Source organism: Echeneis naucrates, chromosome 3 (genome assembly GCF_900963305.1).
Source record: "Echeneis naucrates chromosome 3, fEcheNa1.1, whole genome shotgun sequence".
Classification (NCBI taxonomy): Eukaryota; Metazoa; Chordata; class Actinopteri; order Carangiformes; family Echeneidae; genus Echeneis; species Echeneis naucrates.
Window position 1 is genome coordinate 6,143,245 of NC_042513.1, and position 18,471 is coordinate 6,161,715.

Here is an 18,471-nt window from a genome sequence, read left to right on the forward strand (position 1 = left end):
AGTAAAAAGAAACATTTAGCGGCCAATATTGACATCATACCAAATATTCTTTTTCAAACTATCATTGTTTTTTTTTGCCTACGGCATTGTATAGATCACTATGTTTAGTGGAGAAAAAGTGCAAGTAAAAGAAATATTTTCTGAGTCTTTACAAGATTTTCTTGTGATTTAACCATAACCCTCAAAATACATGCCATTGTTAAAACTTAAAAAGTTAAGAAAAAATGTTGTGAAAAAGGACTTAACACAGTTACAAGGCTCTTTAATAAAGGCAAAAATTAATGTGTAGAAAGGTGACAGAAATGAATCTGAATTTCAGTGGTTTGTTGTTCTGATGAAAACAGTGGAGCCTGAAATGGAAAGTACATCAGATTCACACATTTGCTAATTGTTTTTACACACAACCATCTATAGTCGTTCGGGTTTTAAACTCAAAAGTCTAGGAAGTGTTTTGTGTGTGTCAGTACTTTGAGCAGCTACAGACACAATTGCGGAATTGGGTATGTATCTAAGACAGTATATGCTTCTAGCATTTAGGTGCAGCTTTTAACAGAATCCACTAGATGCCAGTCTAAATTTGTTCTGATGTGAGCTGCCTCTTCATCACTGAGTGATTTCTCTTTCAGTTTAACTCTTAGAGTGAAACTGCATCCATCTCCATATGAATGGGGCTGCTCCTATGAGATGTGCTGAAGTGCTTTCCAAGTCCTTCAAATTCTCGGAGATTGTTTTTCTTCAAGCCCACTCCCACTCTACACTTGCTGCTGCCTGTTGTTTTCTTTCCTTAAAACTTCTGCCATGATCCAACCTGTGTTTAAACCTTGTCCTCCATGGCTTCCTGTTCATCTGCCCTTAAAGCACAAGTACAATTTTAGAGGTACCTGCTCCAAATAGAACTGTTGATTTACACGATACAGGTTGATTCAGCAACATACACTGCTGCTGTATCTGCCTACAGACTCACATCATTATGAGTACCAGTGTATGAAAGGATCCTTCTTGAACATTTGAAAAGAGATACACATAATTCAAGTTTCTTTGTTGCGCAGGTTGGGGAGAAAGAAAAGGCTGTATTGATTCAAGTAATTACTTTTAGGCTACTTGAATGTTGTGAATGTTATATGTTGTTCTTATATAATGTTCTTATATAAGAATATAAGAATATATAAGAATTTGTCTTTCAGTGTTTTACCTCATCTATCTTACCCAGTAGTGACTAAAAAATGCAAAATTGTTATGTGGAAGAATGTCCCCTCTGAGTCTGATGTTATCATAGTTGGATTTTTATTACTTGTGGATTAATATGCCTAACTATATTATCTGCTGTGAGGCAAATATTAACTACTTAATATGTAATAAAAAAAAAAGATGGAAGGTTTTATAAGCTCATTTTGTTTTGTTTAAAATAATTGAAAACTATGAGTGTCATATACATATTGTGGAAGCAATACAGCATTTCCCTAAAAATGTGAATGGTGCTGAAGTATAAAATAACAGGACAGAGAAAGAGTCAAGAGCATCAGAATCAATGATGATATTCCACCGACGTCTGTGAGCCATGATTTCTTAAAAACCATCCATCTGAACATCTGAAAGAATAAAATAAACTCAAAATAAAAGTCCAGGGTTCAGATTACAGCTGAGTTTATTTGATGATGAAATGTGCAGAAAATAACTGCTGGTTTTGATGCCTGTGCTGTTTACTATCCATCATCTTGCTGTTTTATTACACATATACTTAAGGCACTTAATGCACAGAAGACAAATTCTGTATGTGAATAAGAAACAGAGTCGATCTCTGTGGCTGAGCTAGTAGAAATTCTATGTGAATTTGACAGCAGTGAGTGAAGACAGCGTGTGGTTACAACAATGAACAAAGACATGAGTCATACTCAATTACTCATTGTCTCCTTTACAGAAAAATAAAGTCATCTCTCCTTTTCTTTCGAACACACACACAAAACAAACCACACACTGTTGTTAGCATCAGAAAGCAGATAAAACTTCACATTCTTAAGACAAACCTGCCCACCACAGAGGCAAGAGTACTGAAATAATGCACAGTGTAATGTTGCAACAGAGGAAATAATAAAACTCATAGATGTGGATTCAGTAATCAGTAGGTAAAATGTGTGTTTTGTAAACTTGTGTAGCTGTTAGATAACACATGTTGGTTTAGTGATAAGAAAAGCTTGAATTACAGTTATCAAAGCAATGGTATTTAAATTTATGTACACAGTTGCAGTAGATCTCTTGGACAAACATTATCATTTACAAATAACATATCACACCTCACACATAAATAGAACAAGTGTACAGAAAAAAAAAATTGTTTTTCCAGGCGGTGGCAGTTCAAACCTTTCATGTTAAAAAAAACCCCAAAACAAAACACACACACATATATATACATATATAAAAATCAAGTTGTAGATGTGTTATTTTTTATGTCGACCTGATGAACTAAAGTCCAGTAGTTGGCCTTTTCATGTTACCCAGCCTTTAAAATCTTGATGTAGAATATAGTGCCTTTGCTGCTATATGGCTTATAAATTTTGTTACTGCGGAGCTTTTTTACTTATAATGTCTAATCTGATGAGAGCTATAAGCCAAAACAGAAAAACTGTAAGCTATAAAAATGATATAGGGCAGCGTGCTAGTGCCACTGCCTGACAGCAAGAAGGTTCTGGGTCCAGTTCTGGGTCCTCAGTTTGCATGTTGCACATGGAACTGGGAGATGCAGATTGAGGAAAAGCGGGTCAAGCTCTATCTTGATTTCAGAGTTGGTTCAACACAGCTCTAAGAGTTACTGTCCTTTTCAATCATCATAATGTCCATCCCCTCTGTCGATACATATCATATCAACAAACTGATTTAGTTAATAATAAAGTCTCTTGGTTAAATCCTTCTGAATTAGGTGCTTTATCTGTTACTGAATGAACACAGTGTGTGTATTGTTAAGACACTTGAAGCTACAGTATGTCCTTTATAATAATGGTGTTGCCATATACATCTATTCTGCAACTGAGCTATATAAATGTAACTATCTCATCAAATGGAAATGAATGCACTCATTGTGAAAAAAGCGTAAAGTAAGTCTCTGCCTCAGAGGCTTTTAGAATGGGTGGGGGTGGGGGGGCGCTAACACTGTCCTACTCAAAAGGACAGCCCAGGTCATACACCCACCCCACATCAGTTCACTGTTAGTCCTTCTGAGATTTCAATGAGGCAAGCCAGTGACAGAGATTGAATCGTTATGACTTCATCACTCAACAACGTTGCGACAGACAAAAAATCCTAGTGACATTCTTGATAGCGAAAGTGTATCTGTCATTCATTCCTTCGCTCATTGGTCTTGGTTCAGCTTTCTCCCCTCAAGGTCATCTTTTATCAGCTGATGCACAGTCCCCATTAAGTTTCATGGCTGCCCCCGCTCAAGGATTTCAGTCTCTCAGGTGATCACACAATGAGGGAATCTCGGCTCAGCTGAGTGCCCTGGTGAAGTTTAAAAAAGCTGGGTCATTAACAACAGCAGACAGTTTACACCAAAACATATTTTGTTTAGGGGAATGGGACAGCATAGAAGCAGTGGACATTAGCCAAACAAGGTTAGTAACGTGAGGTAGGAGCTGGGACAAACTGAATTTCAACTTTTTTATTTTTTTATGCCTTAGCTCAAAGCCAGAAAGCCGACTCTGACCATAAAGTATTTTTCGTACAGAAAATCTTTTATGCTGAATACCATTTTGACCCAGGTTTGTCAGTGGGGAGCCAACCAGTTATATGTTAGAGAGAGTATTTAGATACAGAACGGAGCATTCTACCTAGTTTTCATTCTGGTTGCATCTGAACCTGACCTGTCAAAAGTACAACAACACTTACTCAAAGCCTACAAACGTAATTTGTACTGTATACTCATTGTAGGAGTTTCCCAACCTTACAATTGGAAGCCTGGTGAATATTGCATATTGAATACCGTTTCATAAAAGGTACTTAAAAACATATTCATTTCTCTATGTAATCCATTTGGAGTTCTTCCCATGAACTTGAATAGGGGTGTCACAAGCTCAATTGTAAATCAGAATATCCCTTGAAATTAAATCACAATTTTTGTCTTCGAAATCAAAGGTGGAATTGAGCATGTAGTCATGCACCCAAAATCACGTCCCACAGGTGTGTCAAGAGGGGAAAGAAGACATGATCAAGTGCATCAGGTCAAAATGACCTCCTCTAATTTTAATCTGCAGCCATTTAAACAGCACCATCTATCACTGCTGATATAGATGATAGATTAACCAAACTCGTAGATCCTCCTGCTTCATTGAAATCACCAGAGTGCAAACACTTTGCTCTTTCCCCGAGTTATGTCAACAAAGTTTGCATTGTTGACAACAATGCTGCAGCTTTTAAGCTTTGTTTTGTGCGTGTAGCATATTCCACAGGCAACACAACAAAGACTGTACGATATCTCCACAGGCATCATACAGGAGTAGACTTTTCTATAAAAAAAGAAAATGCTGGTAACATGGTGATCTCACTTGAACTCTTCCTTTCTCATTTAAATTGAAACTTCCACAGAATTCACAGTTATTTGTTGCATCAGACATGCGACCTTATTTAGTTGTGAAAACCCTGAGATTTAAGACCTGAATTAGCATATTGGAACCATGCTATGAAATGGCAAGCAGGTTGCATCTTACTACCAACTGTTTCCCTTCATCTATGTTAAGTTACCAGTCAGCAAGGTTTTTGGTTTACTGATGAAGCAAGTTATTATTACAAGATATTGTTATTTAAGTTTAAAGTTATTTAAATTTGACAATAAGGTTTTAGGGTGGTAGATTGCAAATACATGATAGGGATTATATCAATCATGACACCATGCAGGCCATCTTATGACATAAGAATAAAAAAATGTAATGAGTTTTCATGGCTTAAAACCTATGATACGACCCTAGATTAGATTATTCATTCATTCATTCGTTCAACCGTTTCTGGGTCGCTGGGGGTGCTGTAGCCAATCCCAGCTCACACTGGGTGAGGGCGGGGTCGTCAGTCCACCAGAGCCAACAGTCCAACACACAGAGACAGACAGAGACCAACAACCACTGACACTCAGACCTACGGACAATTTACAGTCACCAGTTAACCTAAAAATTATGTCTTTGGACTGTGGGAGGAAACCCATGCAGGCACGTGGAGAACATGGAAAATCCACACAGAAAGGACCCAGGATGGGAACCAAACCACCTTCTTATTGTGGGGCAACAGCACGATGTCACCATGCTGCCCTAGATCAAACTATACTACGGTAGTTTAAAAATGGCTTGGATTTGAAGAATCATGACACCGCTAAATGCCTGGGTGGATATGCTATAATTCAGTTCACATGACAACTCTCAAGGTGCAGGTTTGATGAAAAGATAAAAGAGTCATGCACCTTCTGCAAAGGTGGTTATTAATGCACAAAGAATGTCATAATGTCTCATCTAGAGAACATACACACATATATCACCATCTTAAAGCATCAGCTTTTATGGTGGCCTAACATACTGACAGACAATGCTTTTCATTGATCTCTGCATACATTTAATGTTGTGCTGACTGATGAGCTATGTCTCTCTTAGCTCACTTCATGAATTTCAACAGCACCAAACATCTTATTCATTGGCTTTGCTCTCACATCACTGCTTCCTCTCTTTTCGGTCTCTACCTCTCTTGACTGCCTGTCCATTATAATCTCAGAGAGCCTACAACATAATAATTATTAAATGTTTTAATAAGAATGGACAAGCATCCAATTCCTGCCTAGATTATGATTATTCACTCAGCAGGTCCTTGCTTTACCTGATACTGTAGTTACTAAATGATTATAAATTCAACCTCTACTTCCAATCTTTCAGCTCTTTGCAACCACTGTACAGGGAATAAACCCAATCCCTGGTTTCATTGAAGGAAACAGGATTAGTTGCTGCAAAAGATTCTTATAACCCTTGGAGAAATTCCTTTAATGGTAAGGCCTTAGCAGACTCCCTTAATCGAAGGGAAAAATCATGGAGCATTAAATACTGGTGAACCTCATGTTCACATTCAACTAAAAAGATTTCATAAATTACTCAACATCAACTTGTTTTCAATTCCCAGAGAAGATGCAATTGAGTAAGTTATACTCACTGCCGTTTATGCAAATTTACAGAACCACATAAAAGTCGTTTTGATCATTTCTAGGTTTAAATTCAACTCACCACTTTCCGAGGTTTGTCTCTGGGCTCCTCTCTGCGGCCAGGCACAGGATGGGCAGGAGGCTGAGAGGAGCGCGTGTGTGTTGGGAGTAGCTGTGGAGATGGCCTATCAGTTCTGTTTCGCTCTGTGTCAGAATAAGGAGACACAGATTTTCCGTCAGGCCTGTTACGAGGTGAGCGGCTGCAGTGTCGACTAGATTCTCCGCTGCTTTTTTTCGAACTTCCCTTTGAGGGTGTGTCTGAGTCTTCTTCAACCTGGGCTCCACTCTTACCCAGCCCAACCCCACGCAACTTTGCTTTACGCTCCAGCAGGCTGTTGAGGAATGTGCCGTCATAGTCCTTTTCTTGAGAGGAAGCGGATGGCGGACTGACTCTGGGAGGAGGTGGAACAGGACGATCACTATCCCAAGTGCCCCTCCTCTTTTTGGGTGAGGGAAGTGGGCTTATGTTACGTCCGTTTTTCTTGCGCCATTTGGCATGATCTTCACAGTCCCTGCCCTCTCCAAGCTCAGTTTCATCGTTGTGGTAATGCTGAGGAGGACCTTGGCGGTAGGAAGGATATCGACTGAACTCCAGAAAGTCCATCTCATAGTCTCCCTGTTCTTCTTCTCTCTTCTCTGCCCCTCTCCCTCCCCTGTTCTTGTAAGAGGTAGCAAACTCCTCCAGCTCATCCAGAGAGCGGTACGTTTTTCTCTGCAGATGCTCTGAACGAGGGTTCCATCTGCAAAAGGAGAGAAGACAGTATAATGTATGAATTAGAACCTGGCCAATTTTTTGGTATTTTTTTATATTATCAGTGGATATGAACTGTTTGCTAATAACTCGGTCTTGCTGTTATAATGTATGATGAAATGAGAGTTTAAAAAGATACATAATGTCCTCATCTAGATGGCATGCCACAACTTCATTTTTGGTAACACTGCAAATAACAATAATTGGCTGAGCCAATCAGAGTCAACAGCTTATAATGCCTGCTTACAATATACAGGGTCCTGAAGTGTGTGTGTGTGTGTGTGTGTGTGTGTGTGTGTGTGTGCAGGGATGCTTGTTCATTCAAAAATTATTATTATTGATACAATATTATTAGTTTTTCTCTTGCCTATGAAAGACAGCCCTGATAATTTTAGGTACAACAGTAATGATAAGTGGTATATGATTATTATTATTAGTAGTAGGGGTGGTTATAGTAGCAGTAATAAAGTTCCTTATCTTGTTTAATATTTTGACAGTTGGTAAGTGGTAGACAAAAAAACGGATGGGAGTACTTTACCAGAGACCCATCTGCTATGAGGACATTATATTATGGGTTCTCTTCGGCATTATACTTCATTTTACCTAACTTAGATCTGTGAGCCTTATTTGGAGACAGTTGTCATCTTGTTGTAACTCCTTGAAATTCACAGGCTCTCATATGTATGTATTGAAGTGTGTACAGAATCTGCGCCTTCAGAGGTGTTGACCTGGTGTGGTTGTCCTTGCTATGGTGCTGTTGCTGTTGATTACGGCCAAGTGTGCGTGACTGAGAGGATGATGGAGGGTCGTCGCTGTATCGACGCTGAAGAAGAAGCTCTTCCTGGCGTTGTCTTGCCTCAGGGTCATCACGATGATGGTAACGCTCTGGGCTGTGGCTTTCATGATAGCGCTGAGGTTCAGGCTGAAGATCATTGTCAGGGATCGCAGGCAGAGCTTTCTTCTGGACATTGCGGTATGTTTGACGGAAACCAGTTTCTCCTTCATGGAGAGAGCTGAGCTCAGACAGACTGCATGCTGGTGGATTAATATAAAAGAATTAATCAATGATGAACACCCGAACAAAGAGACAGGAAACTGGAAAGAAGATTTTTCCAATAGGAAGAAGGTCCAGACAAAGAAAGTCAGTTTAGGTCTGCAAGAAATTACACAATATTGGCGTGAGACTTGTAATTTTTCCAGGCATGTGAGTAGGCATGCACACCTGCCACTGTATCACAACTGAAAATTAGTAGCACAAGAGAGTATGGCAAGACAGAAGAAGGTAAAAGAAATAAAATCACAAGTCAAAAAGACACTACCACCAGAATAAACAGCAGAGCATGCTGTCTCTAGTGACTGACAAGTGTTTTGAAGGATTTTGTTTGAAAGAGCAGAGCCACAGGATGAGTTTATGAAGCTTACACTGTTGGCTGCTGGACCTGGCAGGGTTGAAGTGAGCCAGTTGTTTCTCTACATACTGTAACACCCTGAGAGAGTCCTGATCCTGTGGTGAAGGCACACGGTAGGGTATCCCTACAGCATGCATCGGCACTGGAGAAACACACTTGACCCATCAGCATAGCATCTGTTTGTCTACATGTATGTGTCCACTGTGGTCTGGGGACCATACAAGCATTTTTGCATCTTTTCTAGCCCACCATTTATTTTGGAGATTAGCTTGCTAACAAAGTTTAAGATCTTACCTGCTGTGAATAGGCTGCCATCTGAAGGTGGGGCAGAAGACATTTTGTCCACTAGAGAGGGAGGAGCAATGGGAACCATAGTTGGGACACCAGAGACAAAGTATGGAGGGTACACAGGTGTCTGAGGGGTTGTGGTGCCTGTCTTTATGCCTTTACCTGCCTCGTACACTAAAAAAGCAGCACATGATCCCTTTTAGCCTTTCGATAAAACAAACTTAATTTTAACAATGTCAGTATTCTGAAACTTGTTTGTGTGTGCTTGTACCCACAGTGTCTGGGGCAGCAGCATGTGTCAGGGCAGCACCAGCAGCTGACGTAACAGCAGCAGGAGTGAGGACAACACTGACACCAACAAATCCCAACCAACAGCAGGAATAACACACTGCCCAGTGCCACCGCAGTCACAAACACCCACTCTGGAAGCATACACAACCCAGAATCTCATAAATAATTGCATATATACTAGTGCATATAGGAACAGCTTGAGTTGATCCAGAGGATAGTTGTACTTGGTATGAGGCTGTTTGTGTTAAAGAACATTCAAGTCAATAGTAGTGCACTCCTGTAAATCCTCTTCTTACTTAAAAGCTTCAAACTCAAATGATCCAAAGTTAACTGAGGTCATTGTTGGGCACATTACTTTAAAAAAGTAAAAAAGTAATTAGTTAATAGTTACTGCTCTCAAAAATAAATTTAGTTAGAAATTGAGTTACAGCATTATAAAGGTAAATTGTTTATTGGAACTTTAAAACAACAGTTTATTGAATTGTTTATTATAAAAACACAGATTTTCATATTTTTAAATGAATTAAAATGACACCTAATGCAATTCATTATTAAGATAAATCTTTTGAATGTCTGTACTTTACTGTAACACAGTTACATGTAAATGCTATCTTTGAATTTTATTAACTTTGTTCCAATGGTGACAAGAGTTTAATAAGATCAATTATAGTAACATACCCCGTGTAATTGTTGGTAATGGTAATGGAATTTTAACGATGGAAACAGTAATTAGTTAGATTATCAGTTACTGAAAAAGTAACAGCATTTTAACACTGTTATTCCCATCACTCCAGTTAATTTAATGTGTATCAGATAATTATCAGTGAAAATAAATTTAATTTGAACATCATATTGCCCAAGCTTCACTTCAACTAATCGAGAAAATTCCTAACCACAATGTCAATTGCAACAAGAATTAAGAGGATTGATATAAAATGTGAAGTGAGTGATACTCACTCAGTACTACAGATACTATAAGATAATTTATCTTTCAATAAAGACAACACACTGGAAAGGGAAGGAGAATGCATATAAGGAAATCATTTCAAAACCGAGGTCAGTTTTGTCTTGCAGACACACACAGTCTGCACAGACACCAACCACAAACATGATAGTCACACACACAGGAAACAGACAGTTTATGGTGCTCCGTAAGATACTGGAGATTTGGCTGTTACAACATGGAATGTGATCTAATTTTAAACTATTTTGGCTCCTAGACACACACACAACTTCAGAACACTGCGGGAGGGAATGTGAACAACAACAACATGTGCTAACGTAACTCTGAACATGAGAGATAAGCTCACACTAATCACTGTGGCTGAGTGAATCATACCAAGTCATTTTAGGATGTATTTCCACAAAATCCGTTCATTCATTATCATTTCACACAAACAAGATTTCTGGAGTTTGATGTAACATAACCAACCCTCCCTCCCACTCGATTGCTAAGTGTTTACAGGGTAGTGTCCAAATAATGTGGGATAACACGTTAACCACGACCAAAAATAACTGTAATAACTCTAATAGCTGTTTACCAGCACAGCTCATCTTAGTGGGAGTAATAGCTCACTCATTATCTGACAAGTATGGATAGGACTGTTGGGCTAAAAATGGCTCTGAGTCCTCTTAAAATTTGATTCCCAAACAACTGTTTGCTAATGCAAAATGGGAATCAGTTTGCCAGGATCAGAGCTGTTTTGCACAGGAACAATGGCTGAGAAAAGTCTAACTTTCTGTTCAAAATGCATTGTTGGTCTCTTTTTCTAAGTTTCTTACGCTGTCTGGAATAACTAATCCATAGATTGTGCCCTGCACCACCAGCATCCAACTGGTTCCTACACCCCTGTTTAGAGCAGTCAGTATGGTTAGTACGAATGAAAGGCAGCAGGGGAGGGGAAGAACACATTATGCCCCTACCTGGCATAATCTTCAAATCAAAGTCTGGCAGTAGATCTTCTGGCACACCTGAGAAACCTGGAGAAAGACAGAATAGAGGTGAGGAGAAAAAAAGAGAGGAGAGTGGGGAAATTGGAATGATTTAAAGTGTAATGATTGATTCAAAGAAGTTACTGCTGCGGCAACATGCACAAGGAGCTCCAAAACAAAGAGATATGGAAAGAATGAGAAAACAATAGATACGTGGAAAGAAAGAGTTGGCAGATCAACAGCAGCATGCATCAGAAGACATTCTGTTCTTGTTCCAGAAAGTCTCCACATCAGAGTGAATTACAGATCATCAGATTTTTAAATTAACTGAAAAGTTATCTGTCTGATAAGAAGACACACTGGAACATGAATCATTGTCATGAAGATAACATGACTAAAGGGCAAGAGCTGTGAGTAATGTTACATGCAGAGCTGCAAAAACCACAGGTGGGAACATTACTCATATCCAGGGCCAAAAAAATAAAAAAATAACTGCAAATAAGTTTTTTCCTCTCTTTTCTGGCTTGTCTTATATATGAAACATATGTTTTGTTCAAATGTATGTCTATGTGACCCCTGAAGCTTAAGCTTGCAAGGTCCAAAAAGCAAACAAACAAATAAACAAAAAACTGGTGTTTTACTGTTGCCGGTATGATTATCATAGAGAGGAGGAAAGGTGTGCTGAGTGTGAGAGAAGGGCTGGAGAAACAGGGAGCAGGCTGAACTGACCCTCTTGGCCAAATTCTGGCTGACATTGCACATACCTTACTTTAGTATCTTTCTGGGAGGCTAAACATGTTCTTTGCTGGATATGAAAAGAGAAAGATACCTATTGAAGTTCTTCCGAAGAAGCTAAATGACCACACAAATTAAAAAGAAACACCAAAATGTGCATCTTTGCATTTGAGGCACCTCCATTACTTGTGTTGTGCATCTTCTGTTTGGCTCCTGCTCAAGAGGCAGCTCACTTGTATTGTTAACAGATGCAGGCTGGTGATCCACCAAGCTTTAGTTTCAAATATTCTTGCCTTACTCTTTATGTTGATCTACAGTATGTGGGTACTGTTTGTATATTATACACTATTAAATTCCCTGGATGAAATGCTCAAATCTTGCACTGGGTGTCCAAAACACTCAAGATTAATTTGCTCATATCAAATTTGCAATACAAATTTCAATGTTTTATCAAAGTTTTGGTTAATAAAGGGAGTATATTCTGCTTGATGAAAAAAAAAAATTACACTGATTTTTTTCTTCTATTTCTTTTCTCAGCCACTGAGTTCTTAGACATCCATATCAGTCAAGTATTTAATTTCACATGGTGTCATCCTCCATCTTTGTATCACCATACCCCTTTGTCACCCTCCCCACCCCCCTCCACATCATTAAATCTCCCCTGTCTTCTTTTCTGTGAAGCCATTTGCTAAAAAGACAAAGGAGCCCCTCGATCTATTCGCTGTGGCCCCAACTGCTGTTATGGAAACACAGCAAGTGCCTCACATATACATATATTAGCTAAACCAAGGTGGATTTAGGGTCTCTCATTCCAACTTTAAGACTGCAAAAGGCACATCAGCAAGAAAATCAAGGCATCTTCATTGCGTCTTATCCTATCATTATCTGTAACATACTATCATACTGAGGCTGTACCCAATCCTAAACAGAATTCCGAACAAACTTAAATCTTTCCAAAGCTTCTTGTCCAGTACTTGTGTATGTTTTGTTGAGTGTGTATGCATGTGTGTATCTTTTTGTGCAAACATATAAGTCTCTGAGTGCCAGCCAAGCAAAAGTTCAGCGTCCAAGTGAATTAGGGCACTGAGAGCCACATAGTGTCTCAACTGTTGTCATGGTAACATTTGTTGTAACTGAGCACAGAAAACTACACTGTCACTGTAAAACCACACATTACAGATACTTTAACAACATGGGACAAAAAACCCACACACACATCAACTTATGTACGTAGGCACATGCCAAAAATAGTGTGAGTTCTTAATGCTGGAGTCTTGCATATGGTGATCATTGGGAAGTAATAATATTTCATCACAGGGTCCTATATATTCACATACTGTATGAGAAGATGCAATTGTCACACATAACATGAGGCTGCCATAGATGTACCAATGCCTGGCATTAATCAGCTGATTAATGAGCTTGTATTGTTCTGATGGTGATGAGAGGGTCAATCTATAAAGGCATTGTTGTGGTGGGATGTCCATGGAGGAGACAGGGTAGCCTAATACTGTATAAAACAGTAGTGTTTGGATAATGCCACAATCAGTCACTCTGTCATACATTTTTTCAATTTGTCTACCATTGAATTTGCAGGTCAAAGTTCAACAATAATCTCCCACTGAAACTGTGAAGTGTTGTCAAATTTGTATGCCATTTGAACTAAATAGATATCGATGAGACACAGAAAAGATTCTTTTGGGGAATAGCACAATCGTTGCTGTTTCAAAACTAAAGTCCTCTCCAATGGGCATTGAGTAAATGTAGGTGCATCTTACCCAGAACCAACAGCTCCACAAAGGCTTCGTTCTGTCCCTCTAGGTCATCAGATATGACCACTTTACAGATGTAAACTCCACTGTCTCCCCACTGGACCTCTCCAATCCTCAGGTCTGCCTCTGCAGGAGAAAAAGTTGAATATCAAAGATTGAGGAAAAAATTCTCACAGTTTTAAGATGCCAATGTATAGAAATGTAAAATCATATAAGAGAAAAAAACGGAAGCAATTTACATGTTTCTTCCAAAACATGTAAATTGTCCACTTTTGGAGTTAGTAAAAAACTATTTCAAATCAATAATGTTGATATCTCTGCATTTTAAAGGGTATATGGAAAACCAAGGATCACAGACTTTCTACAAGATTTAGGGATCAGTCACTAAAGCAGGAATGAGGTTGAACACTGATGTTGGATGACAAGGTCTGGATTTCAGTTGATGGGCCTATATGACCACCCACAGGGGTCAGTTAGGGTTAAAGATCACTTTAATTCTTTCACAACAAACTCAGAAAACTAGATCCACCAAAAAAATCCACAAACGACCCAAGACAAATGTAGATGCATTGAAGAGAAAATGCAAAGAAGTGATATAATTCACTTCCTTTTCTGTTGGCTGAGGAAGGGGGAAAAGAGACAGCCTGACCAGACTGGGCCATAGTGACTCCTCTCCTGGCATTTCATTTAACGCTACCTTGTGTTGGCTTTCTTTTGGTTCATTTTATCTTTCCTCAAATGAAAGACAGTAAGGAGTCAGATGGACTGCCAATTTTTCAATGGCCATTGAATGAAGTCAATGTGTTGGTTTGTCTGTGTTAACCATGTGATCATGAGAAGACGAAACCTCTGTGACTACTTGCTGAGACAGACACCAGCATCCCTGTGACTCTGAATAGGATCTGTATGGATGACTGGGTGTCTCCAAAGGAAGAATTTGAAGCTTTTACTGTTTTCATCATGACTACACTAACCTGTTTCAGGGCTGGAGGTGGAGTAGGATAGAGAAATAGAAAGACTGAGAGTAAGTGAGAGAAATTAGTGTGTGCATGGTGGAATGTGGAGAGCTCTGGAGAGTAAAAAATAAAAAGTGGGACGTTGAAGTACATCAGAGGGAAGAAGTGAGAGGTCAGGATGAATGAGGGGACAGCATGAAAATCGCTTCTTTTGTCTGTGTTCCTGGCTGGTGAAGAGAAAGTTCATTCTTCAGCCAGAGTTAGAGTTCCATAAATCTGCCTGCAAACACACACAAACACATGCACAGCACAGCCCTTAGATGATCCTTGAATGCCAAGGAAATATAGACCACAGGAACAGGCTATGGGGCAAAGAGTTCATTCCTGGCGGCAATCTATTGTACAATGGGAAGGTTTTCCACTGTTAGACCAACAATAATGTGTACATGTAATGTAATGTTTATTATTACTGGATAAAGTTGGAAATAATGGCCTTGTGTAACTTTTTTACAGTCTTAACTGTAGTATTTAATGTATTTACGCAAACATGGGCTTATGTGGCTACTATAGCGGCAGAGCAAGAAGGTCATGGGCTCGATTCGTGGGCCTGAGGCACCTCTGTACAGCTCATGTATGTTCTCACCGTGGGCTTCCTCTGGGTACTCCGGTTTTCTCTCACAGTCTAAAAACATGCAAGCTTAGGTTGATTGGTGACTCTAAATTGGCTATTGGCGTGAGAGTGAGTGTAAGTCGCATAAAAACAACCCCCCACCACACAATGTCTGGATGAATGAGAATATACACAGACATACCACACAGTTGTGTATATTAATTCTAAGAGATATAACCTGAATTTTCTGAAAGCTTGGTGAAGTTTATGGTAAAGCCTAGTTTGTCTCTTGTGCCGCCTTTGGGCAGTTCCTTGACTAGTCTGTGGGAACAGTGGGCCAATTCTTTGATATATGGCTTTCATAAAAATTACCAAGCTTGACAGAGGAAGAAATAAGACCATATTTTGGATCTGATTTGAAAAAAATCTGAAAAGTGCTTAAACCAGATGGGCAAAAACATTCAACATTCTTCGGACCAAGACTGAGGAAAGATTTCTGACTTGGTCTCATAGGGTTGCTGGGAGTTTATATTTGTTATTTGGCTTCAGCACAGCTTGCCAATTGCAAACAGGTGAACAGGAATTCCATCAAAAGCTGGTTCTTAAATTCAGTCTGTAACACTAAGAAAATGTGGTAGCCTAACATAGCATAGCTAATTTGGGATTAAATTAAAAAAAAAAAAAAAAAGACTTGGCATAACCTTTAGTGATGACAACAGAGAAGCAGAAGCAAAAATGCAGGTTGTACTGCAGAAGTCTTACTATTGATGATGGAGATGTCTCTGTTCTTGTAGTACTCTGATAATGTGACTGAGGAGCCAGAGATGGAAGCCACAGTTCGGACTGTCCGGCTGCTGTCAGAGCAGTCCAGGTAGTTTGCTGTCATGCCCACCTGGTACCCTCCACTACCGCCTGTTGTTCCACCCAACAGCCCACCTCCTCCTGGGCCTCCACTGAAGCTCTCACTGAAGCTGAAGGAGTCCCTTGTACGATCGCGACAGTATGACTTGTAGACCCACTGTACCACAGGGGTCTGTGTGGACACAGTGGTGTACTGACAAGGCAGGACCACTGACTGGAACAGTACGGCATACCTTTTCTCATCTCTCACATACACGTCGACCCCTGAGCAACAGGGAGGAAGGACACCTGTGGGAGAAGGAGTAAATTAAGAAAGACCAGTAAAGATCAGTTCAAAAATACTGCAATCCTAAAATCTGCAGGAACCTAAGTTATAGAAGTTTTACGTATTTGCTTATTAACATATTTTACTTAAAGCTAGAATGAAACAACACTTTGTTTTGAGTCAAAACAAATGTGAGAGAACAAAGTTGTGCTAAAACTGATTTCGGGTGCTTTTGCTCTATGAAATCTAACCGTGAGCTGAGTTGAGCTGAAGCTGTTTTCAACCTACTGAGGCAGCAGAACTCTGAGTCACATGATGAACAGAAGCTTGAGCTTGGCAGTTAAACATCAACACACATCGGACGGACGACCATATGAAAAAAACACACACACCCCAAAACATCTGTGTGTCCTGCAGTTGTGTAGGAGTCTGTTTTTTTCAGGCTAAACAGTGGGAGGTGTGACTGAACCGAATGAGGTCAGGGTGGAGAAAGGTGCCATTTCACTTAATCCAATCCAATGTTTTGTTTTATTAATAAAGTTTTGCTGTGCGGAATTACGCAACTTTATTAAACATGCCTATAAGCAACACCAGGCACAATGTTATGAAGGCTCTCTCTTGGTTCATAATTGATTGAGGTCTTGCGTGATATATTAAACAAGAATTACAAATACTTGCAGGTTTTGCGTCTTCAAATTGAACATGTGGTACTGTTGTCTTCAATGTAAATCAAATATCTTTAAGTTTTGGTCTTGGGATCAGTCAAAACTGTTGTACTATCTGAAGTTTTTTCAGACATGGATTTGGCCTTTTTCTTAAAGAAATTTTGTTTGACCATACTTGACACTGTAAAGTCCATTGTTATGACAAGTATCTTCAGTAACTGATATAGTAATTCGGTGCAATCCTGTCACTCACAGAATAAATAATAGAGGAAGCCTAAAATTGGAAGATGTAAATATGTCTCACAAACAACCCACGTCATTTAAATCAACACAGAATCGACTTGCATGCTTTTATTCATTTTACCAGCTGATAAGATTACTGTGTAGACGTAGGTGTATTTTCATGCTGTGACTTTGAAGGCCAGTTTGGTTTTAAAGTTTAAGTCTAAAGTTTGGCTGCAACTGCATGATTTAAAAATATATAACAGTCTGCCCCAACCAAGTTGACTAGACATAAATTCCTCAGGGAGAATGTTAATATACAAATTCTGATAACTGGAACGAAAACAAAATGAGCAGGTTTAGTAGTCTGAGTCTTACAAGCTGCAGGGGTGATCTGAGCTTTATTAGTTTTTCAGAGGAACCCAAAGCCAGAGCAGAAAATAAAAGTAGGAGGAGGGGAAGGACAGGAACTGATGGCATATTGGACAGAGACTGTTGAATCTTGGGAGCCGTGTCTAAGCGTATTTTTCTTTTCTTATTCTTTTCTTAACATCTTTCTTATGTTCCTTTTTAATACCACACAGAACAGAATTGAACGACCAGCATGGAGTAATAGCACTGCGGATTTCCAAGGCAGGCATTGCATGCATTTCCTCGGTTTCTTCCATTTTTAAATATATTTGAGAGGAGTATGTTTCTATAGTCGACGTTAAATTTGTAAAGTTAAAGCTGCTAATCCAAAACCCCCAAAGCTTCACTTCACATCACTCACATGACTTAAAGCAGTTTAACAGTTGACTGCAGCGAGGCTAAACACCTTTTGCCTGTATTTAGTTTAGAGTATTCAAACTGTTACTATACCTTGTGTCTATTACAGCAAAAGTCACTGACAACAGGCTAATAAAACATAAAATTATTCCAGTGAGGGGATAAAAGTTGAGTTGTTCCCAACAGGGTGAATACTTACCGGAGCAGGTTAGTTTATTACCTACGGTGTCCGTTACTCCAAACTCAACAACCTGCTCTCCATCTTTCTTTCTTTTTTTCTCTTACCTGCCAGGAAAAGTACAAAAATCCACCACGTCGTCGTCAGAATGTGTTTCCAAATCATGCATCTGAATTTGATGGAAGTTCCCTGATTAGCGGACACTGCTTCCCTTTTTCGCCCCATCCCTGAACGGTGCTTCTGCCTCTGTCCGCCAGTTTTGGCTAACATAACGGGACCAGCGTCAAGACCTCCAAAATAAAACACAACACTTCCGGTTGTTGTCTTTTCAACATAAAGTCATCATCATCGTCATCATCATCATGTCGAAGATATGGTCATCTTCCTGGACTACATGAGATGGCTGCAAGAACTTCCATACAAGTCTAAGGCTTTACATTCAAAGCAAGATTTAGTTTATCAGAGAAAAAATACAATACAAAGGACTTATTGGGTCTTTGTGTACTTAATAAATAACTGCAATTCTCAAATATGATACCGCTTTACTA

General features: G+C 39.3%; 1 protein-coding gene across 2 annotated transcripts; it reads right to left on the reverse strand.

Annotated features, from left to right (window-relative positions):
• Window positions 1–1,648: 1,648 nt before the first annotated feature.
• On the reverse strand, window positions 1,649–18,154 carry LOC115040917 (immunoglobulin-like domain-containing receptor 2). Of its 2 annotated transcripts, XM_029498052.1 has the most exons (10): window positions 18,031–18,154; window positions 15,727–16,113; window positions 13,405–13,524; window positions 10,883–10,939; window positions 8,944–9,090; window positions 8,675–8,842; window positions 8,394–8,522; window positions 7,700–8,006; window positions 6,243–6,960; window positions 1,649–3,492 (listed from the first exon to the last, which is right to left on the reverse strand). In XM_029498052.1, the coding sequence occupies exons 1-10, from the start codon at window positions 18,146–18,148 to the stop codon at window positions 3,457–3,459; spliced, it is 2,187 nt and encodes a 728-aa protein (XP_029353912.1). In that variant the 5' UTR covers window positions 18,149–18,154; the 3' UTR covers window positions 1,649–3,456. The 2 variants fall into 2 exon arrangements, with proteins under 2 accessions (XP_029353912.1, XP_029353913.1); XM_029498053.1 differs by lacking the exon at window positions 10,883–10,939.
• Between the last annotated feature and the right edge of the window lie 317 nt (window positions 18,155–18,471).

Excerpts from the sequence above, each read along its gene's own strand:
- LOC115040917 (XM_029498052.1), bottom strand. The coding sequence starts at position 18,148 with ATGGGGCGAAAAAGGGAAGCAGTGTCCGCTAATCAGGGAACTTCCATC. Across the intron at positions 8,843-8,943 it reads ATGCTGCTGCCCCAGACACT|TGTACGAGGCAGGTAAAGGC; the intron begins GTGGGTACAAGC and ends CTGCTTTTTTAG. Across the intron at positions 6,961-7,699 it reads AGCAAGGACAACCACACCAG|ATGGAACCCTCGTTCAGAGC; the intron begins GTCAACACCTCT and ends CTCCTTTTGCAG.